Source organism: Eschrichtius robustus, chromosome 8 (genome assembly GCF_028021215.1).
Source record: "Eschrichtius robustus isolate mEscRob2 chromosome 8, mEscRob2.pri, whole genome shotgun sequence".
In the NCBI taxonomy this organism is placed as follows: domain Eukaryota; kingdom Metazoa; phylum Chordata; class Mammalia; order Artiodactyla; family Eschrichtiidae; genus Eschrichtius; species Eschrichtius robustus.
The window spans coordinates 25981817-25998892 of NC_090831.1; the positions used below are offsets into that span (position 1 = coordinate 25981817).

A 17076-nucleotide genomic window follows, 5' to 3' on the forward strand; every position below is an offset into this window, starting at 1 on the left:
TGGATTTATTCCATGGTACAAGGATGGCTCAACATATGGAAATCAATCAATTTGATAGACCACATTAACAAAAGGAAAGACAAAAACCACATGATCATCTCAATAGATGCAGAAAAAGCAGTTGACAAAATTCATCATCCATTCATGATATAAACTCTCATCAAAGTGGGTACAGAGGGAAAATATCTCAACATAATAAAGGCCATTTATGACAAATTCACAGTCAGTGTAACATTCGATGGTGGGAAGGTAAATTTGTGTAGCCACTGTGGAAAACAGTATGGAGGTGCCTAAAACACTAAAAATAGAACTACTATATGATTCAGTAATTCCACTCCTGGGAATATATCCAGAAAAAACAAAAACACTAATTCTAACTGATACATGCACCTCAATGTTCATTGTAGCACTGTTTATCATAGCCAAGAGACAGAAGCAACCCAAGTGTCAATAAACAGACAAATATATAAAGAAGATGTGGTATATATTTACAATGGAATATTACTCAGCCATAAAACAATGAAAATATGCCATTTGCAGCAACGTGGATGAACCTAGAGAATATTATGCATAGTGATGTAAGTCAGAGAAAGACATATACCATATGATATCACTTATGTGTGGAACCTAAGAAAGAAAACAAATGAATGTAAAGAGTAAAACAGAAATAGACTCACAGATATAGAAAACAAACTAGTGGTTACCAGTAGGAAGAGGGAAGGAGAAGGGACAAGATAGGGGTATGGGATTAAGAGGTACATACTACTGTGTATAAAATAGATAAGCAAGAGGGATATATTGCACAGCACAGGGAATTATAGCCATTATCTTGTAATAACTTCTAATGGAGTATAATCTGTAAAAATACTGAATCACTATGCTGTATACCCAAAACTGGTAAAATATTTCAAATCAAAGATACTTCAATAAAAATAAATAAATAAAATAAAATAAAATGCAGGTCCTAAATATATTAGTAAAAGTACTGCTAGGTAATTCATGGCTTTTGCTAATATTGTGAATGTGATTTTAATTTCTGTTATTAATCCTTGTTCAGTGAAAACCAGACATGTGGTCACCCTCCCATGGTTAGAGGTGCCACAAGTATCTTTGCTAATAGCACTCTGGGACTTCTTCACTCCTGTCCTCAAATTGATGTTGCTGTCCCCTAACATTGGCTGCTGGCTTACAGTTTCCTTGGCCTAGAGAAAAAAATTTTTAATAAAGAATTGACCATTTTTTAATTCAGTTTAGGAAAACCAGGTCTAGTCCAGGCCCTGCCTGTAATAAGCACCCACAGCCATGGCTGATACAATTATCTCCTCTGAGCTTCTGGTTTTTCTTTCTGACATAAAAGCCTTTGCTAGATCACTTGGAAAGCCCCTCGAATTCTAAAATCATATTTATATATGATAATTTTAACTATGATGGAAAAATTACATAAATGCATAGGAATAATAAATTCTGTATATACCAAAAGAAAATGGCATCAATAAAAAGCGAAAATACTGAGAACATTATTAAGACACAATTTATGTTTGCCTCTAATTATAAATCATGGCCCATCAAAACTTCTGATAAATGTTGTCATTTTTAAACAAATATTCCCATTAACTTGAATCATGACATGCCCAAAATTCAGTCTGTTGACTTTTGTCAGAAACTTGAAAGAATTTCTGAGTAAGTCCCAAGTATCTTTTTTAATATATTCTATTTACATGTTGGTACAGAAAACTTTTAAACCTCTCTAAATATAGGCATTTATAAGAATTTCAAGCAATTGAGAGTGTGCTACTCTTTTGCTTCAGAATTAATTTGTATTTAGCTTCCTTGCTCATAACAACTTGATATTTATATTTTCTCAACCATCTTTTAATCAACCAGTATGCAATTCTGATTCCAGAGCACTCATCCAACTAGAAATATGGGCAGCTTTCTCTCCATCATTCTCGAGATATAATAATTGTATCAGTATTATTCCTAATATAAGTATTTTTCTCATAGCCCTGTGGAAATTTGCGTGCCAGCTCCCAAAGATGAAGCTTTACTGAAATGACCAAATGATCACATACTCTATGATCACTTCCTCTTCACCCACACTGTGATGCAGAGCTGACCAATATGTTTAATATTTTCATGGAACATGAAGCTGAGTACTTGGAACATCTTCCCTAATTGAAAAAAGAACATTTGTGATGATGGCTGGCTTGGCCTAAAGAATACAATGAGCAAGATACATACACACACCTAATGTGTTTGCAGAGTAGAGATACTGTCATACTGACAATATGAGTGAGAATGACTCTGGTCACTTAAAACACAAAGGTATTTTATCACTGACTGAAATTTGTTATAAAATGACATCTATACAGCACTCTCCCCGCCGCCCCAGCAAACTTTACTGTTGTCTTATTTTCAGAAATGGCCACGGCCACCCCATCCTTCAGCAATCACCACCCTCATCAGTCAATGGTCAGCATCAAGGCAAGATCCTCCATCAGCAAAAAGATTAAGACTCAGTGAAGGGGGCTTCCCTGGTGGTGCAGTGGTTGAGAATCCGCCTGCCAATGCAAGGGACCAGGGTTCGAGCCCTGGTCCGGGAAGATCCCATATGCCGCGGAGCAACTAGGCCCGTGAGCCACAACTACTGAGCCTGCGCTCAAGAGCCCGCAAGCCACAACTACTGAGCCCATGTGCTGCAACTACTGAAGCTCACGCACCGAGAGCCCGTGCTGCACAACAAGAGAAGCCACTGCAATGAGAAGCCTGCGCACCGCAACGAAGAGTAGCCCCTGCTCTCCACCACTAGAGAAAGCCTGCACGCAGCAACGAAGAGCCAACCCAGCCAAAAATAAATAAAATAAATACATTTATTAAAAAAAAAGACTCAGTGAAGGCCTGGATGATGATTAGCATTTTTAGCAATAAAGTATTTTTTAATTAAGGTATGTACATCATTTTTTAAAGACAATGCTATGGCACTCTTAATAGACCACAATTTAGTGTAAACACAACTTTTATATGCACTGGGAAACTAAAAAGTTCGTGAAACTTGCTTTATTGTGGTGTCTGGAACTGAACCGGTAATATCTCTGAGGTATCCCTGAACTTTGAAAAATTTTACCTGTTAGGTGCAGTTATTCATATGTGTTTACTGGACGTGAAGTCTTTTCATAGTCCTTCTAGACCCAGCAAATAAATCAATAACTTTTGTACTTTTAAAAACTATAGTTCAATTCAAAATGAAAGTATTCCCTCTGCCTCACCTTAAGAATTACTTTGCTATTTCAAAAACTGCAAATACAACTAATTTCTAAATATGAAAAACTATCTTTAGTGCATCATGTAATTAATGGAAAAATATTTATCATACTTGTCAACACCTTCCTATAAACTTTCCTTATACTTGCAAAGCAATTAAGTTATCCTCTGGCAATCTCTCTTTTTAAAAATTAAATAACCTTGGGGCTTCCCTGGTGGCGCAGTGGTTGAGAATCTGCCTGCCAATGCAGGGGACATGGGTTCGAGCCCTGGTCTGGGAAGATCCCACATGCCGCGGAGCAACTAGGCCCGTGAGCCACAACTACTGAGCCTGCGCGTCTGGAGCCTGTGCTCTGCAACAAGAGAGGCCATGATAGTGAGAGGTCCGCGCACCGCGATGAAGAGTGGCCCCCACTTGCCACAACTAGAGAAAGCCCTCGCACAGAAACGAAGACCCAACACAGCCATAAATAAATAAATAATTAAAAAAAATTAAATAACCTTGATTACTTGCCCTGCAAGTAATATAATTACTAAATTTGTCCATTATTTCAGACTCTTTTCTTCACAGTCAGTTATTTTTTATGTCTTCTAAATGAAGATAATTCTAAGAAGCACCGATGTTTTTTGCCTTAACAGTACTTTTAAAAAAATTGAAATATAGCTGATTTACAATATTGTGTTAACTTCAAGTGTACAATATAGTGATTTAGTTTTTTTTTTTTTTTCCTTAAAGAAAACAAGTATATAAGAGAGAGAAAACTCTGGTTCTCTTAATGAACTTAATTCGACTCCTTCTTTCTGCTCTTTTTTAATACCTCCCTACAAAAAGCAAATGGCTGCAAAATAAAATATTCATAAACGTCCATAGAACTAGCAATTCTATGAATTAAAAGGTCTTAAAATCTAAGTCAATGATATGCATGATTAGTTATAACAAGCCCCAGACAGATGCCTGCTGGACTTTGCTAAAAGTACCTCCCTAAGGTACCCTGATTTCCTCATTGCTTAATAATCACCTGGGAGACTTGCTAAATGCAGATTCTGGCTCTTCAGGTCTGGGGTAGAGCTTGAGATTCTGCATTTCTAACCAGCTGCCAGGCGCTGCTCAGGCTGCTTGGCCACAGACCTCACTTTAAGAAGGAAGGGCATAAACTACAATATTCTTGTTTGTTGACATAAATGAGATATGAATCAACATAAAGTTTTCCTGAAATCTAGATGGGTGACTATTTGATAAGACATGAAATGAAATTACTCTCCTAGAATTCATATGTCACAAAACTGTACTGGTGTGCCAAATATCTTTTATTTTACTTGAATTCTGGCAAAAGGGCCTGTTTTGCAAGGGTGGAGAAATCACTTTTAAATTTAAATTGTGCCACAACTTACAAATGTGCTCATTATCATATGCAGAGTAGGAAAGTTCCTAAGCTAAGAAAACCATGCCTTTGTCTAGGAACACATTAGGGATATTTTAGAAAGAAAAGTGAAATTTAAAGCACATAGGAAAAGGAACAATCCAAATCATGTCTTTCTTGCATATACAGTGCAATTCGATATTTAAACAAAGCCCCACTCTGACATTAGTAGGTGTTAAACTGTCAAGCCAAGAACTGAGATTTTATCCTTCTTGCAAGCTAACGAGTAATCCACCTACAACTTCATAGACACTGGCAGAAAAATACAAGCCCTTTGGGTCAGAGAGAAAAGGCCACTTACTACTCATAGCAATACCAATAGCAGTACCAAGAGCCAGACTGCCACCTTTGCTCACACTCACAACTCAATTCCCACAGGAGGATGGGAAGAGGGCCGGGGGTCACCTGCATAGGCAGTAGGTGTGTTTCAGGCAAGGAATCCCAAGATGAGGAAGGCCTTGATCTCATATAGGGGCAGCTGGCCCATCCTCCTCTCCAGATAGACAATATCTTAATTACTCTGTGTTGTAAATCTCTTCTGGGGAAGGAGACATCTCTATCTTTACTTATCCTGGAATGTACATAAATCTGAGCAAACTGACTGTCAATGCTCAGACTTGGAAGAAATGTGACACACTCACGAAGAACTGTCTCCTAACAGTTGGTAGAAAAGTGTTGGAAGATGACAACAACAACAACAATAATAATAATAATAACCAGAAAAACGATTACAATAAATAAGCACTTTTCATGTGTTATTCTATTTAGTGCTCAATAACTTAAAGGCAAGTTAAATATGGTTCTGCCTATTTCAAAGAGGAGAAAACAGATCTGTAAGCCTTAAGTAACTTGTATAAGCTCACATAACTAGTAGTTTTGAGGCAGGAGGCAGATGGGCAACCCCCCATGGCCAGCAATTGGAGATTCATTCCCTGTAGACCAATACTCCAAGACGAGAATAGCAGGACAATTGAGAGAGAAGGCTGGGCGCTGCCCAAATAGAAGATAACAGACCATGTATTTCCATTCTTGAAGTCAAGGAGACCCTCCCAACTAGAAAGCTTCTTGGAGGTCAAAAAGGGAGGGGGCGCCACCCGGTAGTAAGTGATGTCAGCTACCCGTAGGCCTCTTTGCTAGAATCCATCTTGGCTCAGAGATGCACAGGCACACGTGGCAGGATCCTGAGATGCACCAAGTACGGACTCAGAACTATGCAAATCAAATGACTGGCCAAAGGAAACCCGGAAGAAACGCCCCAAAGAGTGATTCAAACTACCGCGAGGGCGCAACTCTCTCTCTGAGTCCGCCCATGTGTGTAACCACATGTACTGTACTCCTTTCCCTCCTAATAAACACTTCACTTGTTTCACTACTTTCCATCTTTGTGGGAATTCGTTTCTGCAAAGCCGAAGGGGCAGGGCCTTGTCACTGGCCACTGGTCTAGCGGCTAGGATTCCGTGCTCTCACTGCTGCGACCCGACCTCAATCTCTGCCTGGGAGCTGAAACCCTGCTTCAAGGCGCTGCAGGCCAAGGCCACCTGAGATCAGTTTCAACGGTTGTGCATTACTCCTATGCAATTCTATGAGTACATCTAAGAGGCAGGATTGTGAGGAGAGTGGGAAGTAGGGCACTTAACTAGAACTCAGCCTGACTAATGTCACCAGATCCTTTCATCATGATTATCCCTTCCAGCCTCCTATGTGGCTATGGGTCCTCACTCCTCATTTTGCACTGGCATTTAGAGATTGTCACCTCTAGAACTGTTGTTTAGTGACTACAGTTGGGGCAAGGGGTAGAGTTGATTTTTTTTTTTAAAGTTATCTCCTACAACTAATAGCAAAGATATTATAAGGAGTATTTCGATTATTTCTTTCTGATGAATAATCAAAGATAGCATTTTAAAATGACCACAAGTTAGGAAAGCTTCCCGCAAGAAAACTGACTCAAAGATCATTAACCAAATCCTAACATTTGCATCTAATTCTTAAATAAAAATATGTGATTTTATTGAAACACAAGACCATCTTCTTCAGTTGTTAACTTTTCATATATTGTCCATAATCAGTATACATTTTCCTTTCATCCTCCACTGGCTTGCAGTATTTTACTCCTAATACGTCAAACTTCCTCACTTTCATAAACAAATTCCACTCTTTGTGTCAACATTTGAAATTTTGCCTGCAAATCAGAACATGCTGTGACTGAATTGCTGCTCTTATCATCTACCACTTACTTCTATCAAAGTATATAACTGGATTAGTGGGAAAACAGCTACATGATGCCTGCCTTTAAGCTTTGCCTAACAGCAGGCTTCCTGTCTGCAACAAAGAACAGCCCTGGAGATTACAGAAACACTAGGAAATGATCAACATTTGTTCTGACAATGTTATGTGTGACTGAAGCATAAAAATTACCGTTCTCAAAAAAATAAAGAAACTTAGATAATAAGCCTAAAAGTGAGAAGCTGCTTGATTTTTCTGTCTGATGGTTCTAGGCGACATTGGGAAAGCGTTCATACAGACTGCATCATAACTCTGGATGACAGACATGATCTTAGGTTAAGAGGATGAAGAGAAATGCATGAGGGCTTTGTGGGAAGATTACTGTCAGAGTTAATTATAGAATCACTACCAGGTTTCCTCAGTGCCTTATTATTATGCCTCCCTGAAGTTACAAAAGCTAAAAGTTATATTGCTTCTTTCCTAGGCTTTCAAGCAGTTTCAGAGAGAAAAATATACAAGCACATCTGCGTGCATACACGCAAATATAGCCCAAGAGATTACAACTATATTAGAAGGTTTTTTTTTTCCACAGAATCTCTACATCATTAAGTTATTACATTTCTATTTAATGAGAAAGGCCTATCTTTTAAAGACAAAAATATGATTTTACTTTTCTTTGACCAAAATGTTACATAAGAATTAATTCTTTTAAGTTTTTCAAAATTAATTTTTATTGGAGTATAGTTGTTTTACAATGTTGTGTTAGTTTTAATTCTCTTTAAATGTATCACTTTCAGGTATTTTTTTTCACCCAACTAATAAAAATGAAGAATTTCTTTTAAATTATGAAGTTGATGTGGTTGACATTAAATATTATATAAATGTAAATAACAATCTATGTAGTTTGATAGAAGCAAAAGGACACATGATAAAGGAAGTAAATAAATTTATAAAAAGAAGACACATTACTTAAGCAAAAATGTATAATCCAGATATAATGTTTAAGTGTTTATTTGCAATTATAAGAATAATCCAATTCATATATGCTTTTTCAAGCCAAAATACGGCAGATTTCTTAAAACAAGTCCTCCACTGAAACATAAATAACCTTCTTCTTCAAAAATTAATAATAAGTTTAGATTTAAAAGAAGCATTTCTCCTTGCTATTATAACCTAATCATATTTTATCTTAGAATTTCTAAGAATTCTAATAGCTTGGAATTTTATTTAAATATATCAGATTATGCACTAAAATTAGTAAACTTACTTTATATTTTCCTTCAGGATCCAACCACATAACTTTGTGGATAAATCTAGACTAATAAATGAAAACAGCTGTGCTCCAATCCTGGCTTCTCACTTAGAAAAGTTACTACACTTTATGTTTCTTTATCTATAAAATTTAGGTCAGTAATATTATCTCCCTCACAAGGTTGTTGTGAAGAATAAACGAGTTACTCTGAAAAACACATGGAACAGTTCCTGCCTCATGAGCAGTGTTAAAAAAATTAACTCTAATAATTCACTATAATGTGATTAAATTGAAGATTAATACACAAATTAGATAAATAATGAACACATACCTACTTTAGATCTTGTTCGTATTGATTTTCTGAAGGGTAAATCTATGCCTGGAATAATATGATCAGCTAATATCATTTAGTGACTCTTCAACCATGAAAATGTACTAATGTTTTTTCTCAAATAACAGAATTAAACAAAAATATATAGTCAATAAGAAAATCAGAGTATAGTTGACAAAAATATCTCCTTATGGTAAATAAGGACCATAAACCACAAAGTAAATTAATGAACCTCAACTAAATAAGCCAATAGACTACGAACTGAGACCAGTAAAAAATTTCTCTGGGAGTAGAGTGGGATATCACTATGACTTCATCATAGTGTATGATGAAGCATCTTCTGCAATATTCACCTTAGAATTTGCATCTTTTAATATCACTCTTCTCCCCTATTTTGGAATACATAACTGAGATATTTTCATAATTTTTAACTCGACACATTGAGATACATTACTTCCATATCAAATGCATTTCCAGTTCTTTCTATAAGCAACATGTTCACTTTGCCTGTATGTTTTCAGTTCACATATTCCAAGTTAACATCAAGTGAGGACGCCCCAGCAAGGATTTACAAAGGGCTGTCAATGCATCAATAAAGTTTATCGTAACCTGATTCACAGAGATCACAAGGAAAGACCTTGCAATTTTGTTTCTTAAGAAGTTAGTTAACAATTTTCTTTAAAGAAGTACACATTTAACAACCATAATATTTTTAGGAGAAGCAAAGGTCCTTAAAACTTGTCAGGCATTAAGAATCTCAAAGGCGAACAAACGTATGGACACCAAGGCGGGAAAACCACGGTGGGGTGGGGATGGTGGTGTGCTGAATTGGGTGATTGGGATTGACATGTATACACTGATGTGTATAAAACAGATGACTAATAAGAACCTGCAGTATAAAACAAACAAACAAACAAACAATAAAAAACAACTAATACTAAACTTTCTTTGGGTTATTTGTATGGAAATATGTTAATATAAATGTTTCAGACACCACATGAAATTTCTAAAAATCTTATATGTTCTGGTATAATATTATAAGTCATAATTCTAGTATTACTTTAAAATGTATATCTCAGAAATAACTAAATTTCCTTGTCAATTGCATTATTATGAACTTTCAACAAATCTTTAAACGTGGTCATTTTTAAGCCTTTTGTCATTTACAGACAGTTCTGTGTATACTCTGATGCTTTTGCAAAAATGTTCCTATAAAAGGGTTTCATCTTCAAGGAGTTCATGGAAAAGACTCTGACAAGTACAGGTTTCTGGTAACAGACTATACTACTGAACTGAACGAATAAGCATTTTCAGAACTCTAATGGAAAACTGATGAATTCATAAAAGTGCTAACAAAAGATCAAGATGAAAAAAATATTAATTACATGGGACTGAGTGAACTGATGAGGATGATTATAATTTTTGTGACTTTCTGTTTGAATTAAAAAAAAAAAAAATCCCACAAGGACTCAGAGGCAAAAAATATACAAATCAATTTTCACTGCACAGTAAAGGACCTGTTACAGTGGAGGATTACTGGACTGAATGTCAGTATTATGACATAGTATGAGTGTGTTTCGTGTTTGGTAGTTGCAATCATTGTTGCTTTTGTTGTGGTCATCCATTTACAATGCTTGGTGTCAGTTTATTTATCTCTTGTAAAAATAAAATATAGTGTGTGTGTGTGTGTGTGGAAAAAAAAAAAAGAATCTCAAAGGCAATCCCATCTAAGTTTTTTATTTTAATTAGGAAAGAATCATTGATTGCTACCTAAATGTTGAAAGCATAAAATTCATTCCAAGCCGTTTCTACTGTTTAGTCAGAAAATCTTTCGAAGCATATTTTTTAATAGCACTGTTCAGTTTCTAACTGAGGCAGAAGCTACTGGTGACCCATCCATATTTCCTCACATATCAGCCCAAATTTAACTGTCCGAGATTTCTGGGAGCCTTTTGCTTGTGCACATGGTGGCCTGGGAACACTGGGGAATTAACGTCCCTTGGGAGCAGTCATTAACTTCAAATACTCCAGCACACTGTCCCCTTGGAAAGAATAATTTTAATTCATGCACTCTACCTTGGTACACAGAATTGCCCAGAGGATTAAGCTCTACTCACTCACAGTGGTAACTTGTTTGATAACCCACTGTTTATCAGTTCTCTTCTTTTTTTGGCTTTACTTCTCACATTTCTCTCAATCTTTCTTAGAATTACTTTCCAAATAAGCCATTTGTACTTGCATCCTTATCTCATGAACTATTTCAGAGGAAAGAGCTGATATTAGCAGAGGTCTTAGGAAACAGATCGTCAGGATGGGATTCCACAATTAAATCATTCACCAGCCATGTGGCAATAAAGATTCCTCTGGTAATTGGCTATATATCAGTGGTAACTGGAGTAAAGAAAACCCCTCAGAGGCCACAGCATCATAACTGCTAAGATTTTTACCTGTAGTGACTGGAACACAATACAGAATAAAGGGGAGGCACCTAGCATTTGAGAAATATGGTGACAACAGTAATTAAAGGGGCTTGGAGTTGGTTGGTTGTTAAATTCAATGAAAAAAGTGACAACCTCATATCAGCCAACTACCAACTAAGGGCAAAATGTGAAAGCCAGAAGATATACAGGAGCCAATAAAGAGATTCTAATTTTTTGATGTGAGAAGGACAACGTGTGCTAGAAACAGACACAGAATTTGCTTTTGAAAGTCACATAACTATAAAGGAGGCCGCATCCACAGCCATGGCAGGTTTCTATGCAAAAGTCAGGGCACTGATAGGCAAAGAATGGGATCTTAAGAGTAGAAGGGGGACATGGGTAGATGCTATTGAGAACAATGAACTTCCAGGTTCCCCTATACCCTCTGGGTACGCAGAAGTAATCTCTTCCTCTTGGAAGGTAGTAGCTTCTCCCATTCCTAGAGACCATAAAAGATGATGCTCTCCTTTAAGATCTGATCTCACCTCCCCTCATGGCTCAAGGCAACAAATAGACCAGGTCTCAACATGGCCTACCTGGAAAAATAGTCTCTGTTCCAGGAAAACAGAAAAAGAGAATATTCAACAAAAGAGATGCAAGATCTGTCTAATATGAACAGCAGATACTGGGAGAACATGCCAGGGGATGGATGTTGATGGATCTTGAGGCAAAAAACACCTGGTCATCAACTTGGTGTGAGGGAGCAAGTAGCCTGAGATAAGACAACACCACTCCTGCATAGGGGCAAATGGCTTAGCTGGTTGGCCAATGCCCTTGAAGAAGCAAGAATGGAAGACCTTCCCCAGACAAAGAGTTCTGGAGAGGAAGCATGAGGATGGACCTACGGGAGTAGGCGTGAAATGTGCAGATCTCTGTCTCACATCAATCACCACTAGAGAACATTCACACAGAGGAGGTACTGAACAACTGAGTGGAGAGGAGGATTTGTCCATTGTATGCAACAACTGCCCATAAATGCAGCAGCCAGGTAGCAGAGAAAGAGGGGATATATGTGGGCCTAAAAACGTGGGCTCTTTCTCACCAAGTGGGATATAGCTATCGCCATTAGTGAACGGCTAACCCATTGGAAACTGTCCAATGCTGAGTCTTTAATACAGTATCACTCTTCAAAAAGACATTCAACAACTTGATTTCAAACAGATTGTATTCGATTTTATCCCTCTGGAATGGGGTGGCGTCAATTTTGCTTTTCTTACTATTGATACATGTTTCAGTTAAGAGTTCCCCTTTCCTGTTTGCAATGCCTCATGCAGTATCATTAATCCTCTGGATTCACATACTGTCTGATTTATCACCATGGGATACCATCATGGAATCCTACATAATATCTCCTCAAATCAAGCAATCTATTTTATGGTGAAGGAGGTCCGACAACAAACAAATGACCACAGGACCCACTGGGTCTACCATATACTGCATCACTTAGAAACAGCCAGCCTGACAAAACACTGGGATAGTCTCTTAAGTGTGCAACTAAAGCTCCAGCTTGCAGATGACAGTCTTTGAGTAGGAATGTTGTCCTTCAAGATGCAGTATGTTCTTTGAATCATGGTGCTAAGTCCACTGATATGCTGGCATCAGACTGTATCCACTCAAAAAAAACAATGTTACATTTTCAGGAATTTTTAAAAGATAAAAGGATCAATCCAACAAGAGAATATAATACTTGCAAATATCTATGCATGCAATATAAAGCACCTAAACACATAAAGCAAATATTAACAGATATAAAAGGAGACATTGACAGTAGTACAACAATAGTAGGGGACTTTAATGCCCCACTTTTATTAATGGATAGATCATCCAGACAGAAAATCAATAAGGAAACACTGGCTTTAAATGACATGTTAGATGCCATCTTTAAGGATTATGAACTGGATACAGTGGACATACTGGACAGGTTTCTAACTACCATCACCTGCAACTTTTTGTTACATTTCTCTCTCTTACGGTCAGAGTCTATTCTGCCCACACATATGGAAGGCTGGCACTTAAAACCGCAGCTCACTTGGCCTTGAGGCAGAATAACTTCATAATAAGTTCATATTCTATACAGCTTCTAGGATGCCTCAATAGGATTAAATCCCCTTAAATTAAATTAAGTTCTTTTAATTGGCATTCTTCCTTCCTTCTCTTGCCTAATTTCCTTTAATTGGTTGTGTTTCCTGGGATACTGTCCCCAAAAAACCATTTACACTTGAATCCATGAGTAAGAATCAGGAGGAAGCCAGATTAAGACATTAACCATATTTAATGTCTGCTGGTTTTATCTAAATTTCATTAGATATGCCAAATCTGTACTGAATTTAATGTTTTTACAACTTTCTCTTTTGCTTTGCCAAAGATAATATTTTGTTAGCAACCTTTCCAATGCCTTTGTAATAAACAATATTTTTATGTACAAATTAAACTAAATGGCTATCTTTTCTGATCATTTTATTTGAGAGACCAAGCATTACATTTTACTTGTTCTCATTTTGCTGAGTAAGTCGTGAGCTAACACACAGGGTCAGATTACAAAATCAGACTGACGTGAATCAGAGCTCTTAAGCAGTATCAAATTTTACTAATAATATCAAGGATGCAGACAAGCTAAAGGACTGCTAAACGTTCAGATAAAGCATAGAAAGATCTGGGTATGGGGGGCAGTTCCCCAGATGTTATCAGCTGAACTGTGTCACCCTCAAATTCCTATGTTGAAGTCCCAACCCCTGGTACCTCCAAATGTAACAGTAATCATAGATAAGTTCTTGAAAGAGGTGATTAAGTTAAAAATGAGGCCATTAGGGTGAGGGTATAATCCACTATGACTTGTGTCCTTATAAGAAGAGGAAGAGACCCTAGTCTGCACAGAGGGATGACCATATGAAGTGGTAGCAAGAGGGCAGCCATCTGCAAGCCAAGGAAAGAGGCCTCAGGAGAAACTGACCCTGCCAGCACCTTGATCTTGGACTTCCAGCCTCCAGAACTGTGAGAGAAAAATTTCTGTAGTTTAGGCTACCCAGTCTGTGTTATTCTGTTACAGCAGCCTCAGAAAACTAATAGACCAGGTCCTTCATTACTGTATTGGAGACACTCTGGGCCCAGATGAAAGAGGTCTCAAAAAGAGCTTTGCAGGGTTCCTTGCATAGTGGGAGTATTTAAACTATGAAATATCTCCAGTTTATTACCCAGAGAGTTATATTACCTACTAGATAGTTTTAAAGGAATCTTGCTTCACTGATCTTGGGTTCTATTTATGACAGTTACCCTTAGCTAGGGATATCCTGCTAAAAGCGTTTTTGGAGTAATTCCTCTTCCTCTTAGTAAATATGATTTATCTAGTTACTTGAGGCTCTGGTTGACAAGAGACTATATTCAGTTCCTCTGCCGACTTTTTTCCAGGGGGTACCCTTCCAGTGAAGGGAGTAAATTGGCTGTAGGCCAGCTGCTTTAACTTCCTCCCATGTGGTTTTAGAGGTAGATCCATTCTCCTATGTTCGATACAAAATGACCTCACCACAAATACTTCTTCCCTGACGTGCATCTCTATGAGTATAACCACTTCAAGTGTGAAATTATATCAAGCAGTACACGGCCATGAAACTTTCTGCCAAAATTCTATGAATTAAAGTGAGATACAGTAACATTCATTTTGTCCTGTTTTATTTGCTTCAGAGTTCAATGCTCTCTAGCTATGAGGAGGAAGGTCTAAAACGGTTCCTGGAAACAAGAATTTTAAGAAAGCACATTCAAATTATCTATTGGTTCTCATGTTAATAAAAAAAAAAAAACTTTAAAAGCATAATACGTTATGGATATGTGTCCAGTATGAAAAAGGAGCATTACAATGAACAGAAAATTGCCATACAATTACACTGCCGAGTCACTATTTATTGGGAGTTACATGATATCAATGAGTACGGGGGTTCACGTCAACTGTTTAAGTACCTCTGAGTCAAAGAGAATATATATAATGTTTTCCCTTCATGTTCATTGCTTCAATCACTCCATTCATGGGTAAATCCTCAAACATTCAGAAAGGATCTTGGTGTGGAAGTATGGGAGAATGAGTAACAAGAGAGGACAGCTCAGTAAGATAGTCTTGTAATAGGACCAGAAATATCTCAGCCTATCTGTGACAAAACACTATAAAGTATTTAAAAACAGAGGGAGATAAAAATTGTAGATTTTACTCAGCAAAAATGCAGTCATCATATACTTACTGAAGCTACGTTCACAAAATCATCATCTGAGAGGGTTTCCAACATTTCAGAGACAGATGTTCGGATGAGCTTAAGTGTCAATCCACTAACACTCCCACTCCTATAAAAAAAATGAGTCCACACATGTTAATGACCATGTAGTTAATTAACATCATACACCCTAAGGAAACGCAACTTATGCACTGACTCTAGATAATAATATTCAAATAATTTTGTCTTCAAAAAACCAGTAGTAGAAAAAGTCCTATTTTTGATAGCAAGTAGAAATAAATTACAAAAAATCTTGTCTTTCTTTCCTGCAAGCATCAGAATGTATATTTTTCTAACTACAATGATGAAAATTACATGTCAAGTGACAATTTTAAGAAACTGTGGATACTCATGGCATATTCACTTATTCAGGAAATATACACTGAATACCAGCTCTGTTAGCCAAGTTAGTAGTGATGGTTACAGAGGTTAATAGATACAGTCATTGCCCTAGGGAGCTCATTGTTTGACTTGATTAAACCAATAATTATGAAGCAGCATAATAATTTGATAATAGATTTGTAAACAAAATGCTTTGTTTTATATCCTAAAGTAGATATTCTCTGGGGTTTAGTCTTCATTTTTCTTGTCTCTGCATATTTTATGATCCTGAATGACCGCATCTATTTGCAGGGCTCATCTCTAGGCAATTAACTTCCACTTTTATGTCTCTAGCTCCCAACTCTTTCCCAGTTTTACTTTTCTAGCTGTTTTCAGATGTGCTCGTCTATGCCACTTTGCTTCTGTCATCCTTCCACCTGAAATTCCACTCTCTTTCCTCTCCCTTCCCATGCCTGCCTTGTTAAATCTTAGCTATAAGGATTCAATCCCAATTTTATCTCCTTAATGAAGTCTTTCCTGACACTTTAAAATGAAATGTGCTCTTTCACCTATGTATTCCTTCAGTGCTCTGTCATAATTTATATCTCTCACTTCCTACAATTGTTTTAATTTACTAATGTGAATATGGTTTAATTTCACTAATACATTTGAATCATCTTTGAGATCAGGGACCATGTCTTAATCATCTTTGTATCATCACATTGTATATAGGATACCCTCAACACATTTCTGTTGAAATAATTTTTAAAAATGGCATTACAACTTCACCTACATTTTTATCCCACTTGGTATCCGACATGGGTTCCAAAGATTTTAATAAAAGAAATTATTTCAGGAAATTAGCATATATCCAATAGGATTATAACATATTGCATTACCATTCAGATTTATACTTCAGAAGACTATCAAGGATTAGCATATGTACAAACTCTATAATAACTTAATTAAAACAAGATGAAGCTTAAATGCATTGTAACAAATGAAATGAGATTTAATATTTGTTACATTTGTCAAATTCATTTATCTTCTCTTTCTCAGGCAAGGTTATAAGATTTTAAACTTGTTCAATTCACATTAAAATGGAGAAATTTTCAAACGCTGACACTATCCTGTGAAATGAATTTAGTTGCCTATAAAACATTGGATTCTGTTTCTTCCAGTGGCAAAGAACAGATGAGGGTATACTTTTATTCCCTCAGGGAAAATAATATAAGCATTTTATACCTCACGTTTTTAGTTCCTTGGTATTGCTCTTAAAAACTAAATCTCCAAAGCAGGATATATTCTTCGCTATGTTCTACAGTTTCATCATCTATCTTATTGGAAGATTACATACACGCGCGCGTGCGCACACACACACACCCTAACTTGAAGCAATGTGACAAAAAAATAAAATGACCAATATAAAAACTCATGAAATTCTTTCTTGTATTTCAGCATTGCCCTTGAGAAAGGCCTAGTATTGACATTTAATATATATAATATTTATCTATTGATATTTTGTGGCCAA

General features: G+C 36.7%; 1 protein-coding gene across 4 annotated transcripts in view; it reads right to left on the reverse strand.

Annotated features, from left to right (window-relative positions):
* Positions 1–17076, reverse strand: part of CACNA2D1 (calcium voltage-gated channel auxiliary subunit alpha2delta 1) — a 500765-nt gene that overhangs the window by 101155 nt on the left and 382534 nt on the right. For all 4 annotated transcript variants that reach the window (XM_068550454.1, XM_068550455.1, XM_068550456.1 and 1 more), the window contains one exon: positions 15195–15294. In XM_068550454.1, coding sequence (XP_068406555.1) covers positions 15195–15294 — 100 coding nt within the window. The remainder of the gene's footprint in view (positions 1–15194; positions 15295–17076) is intronic.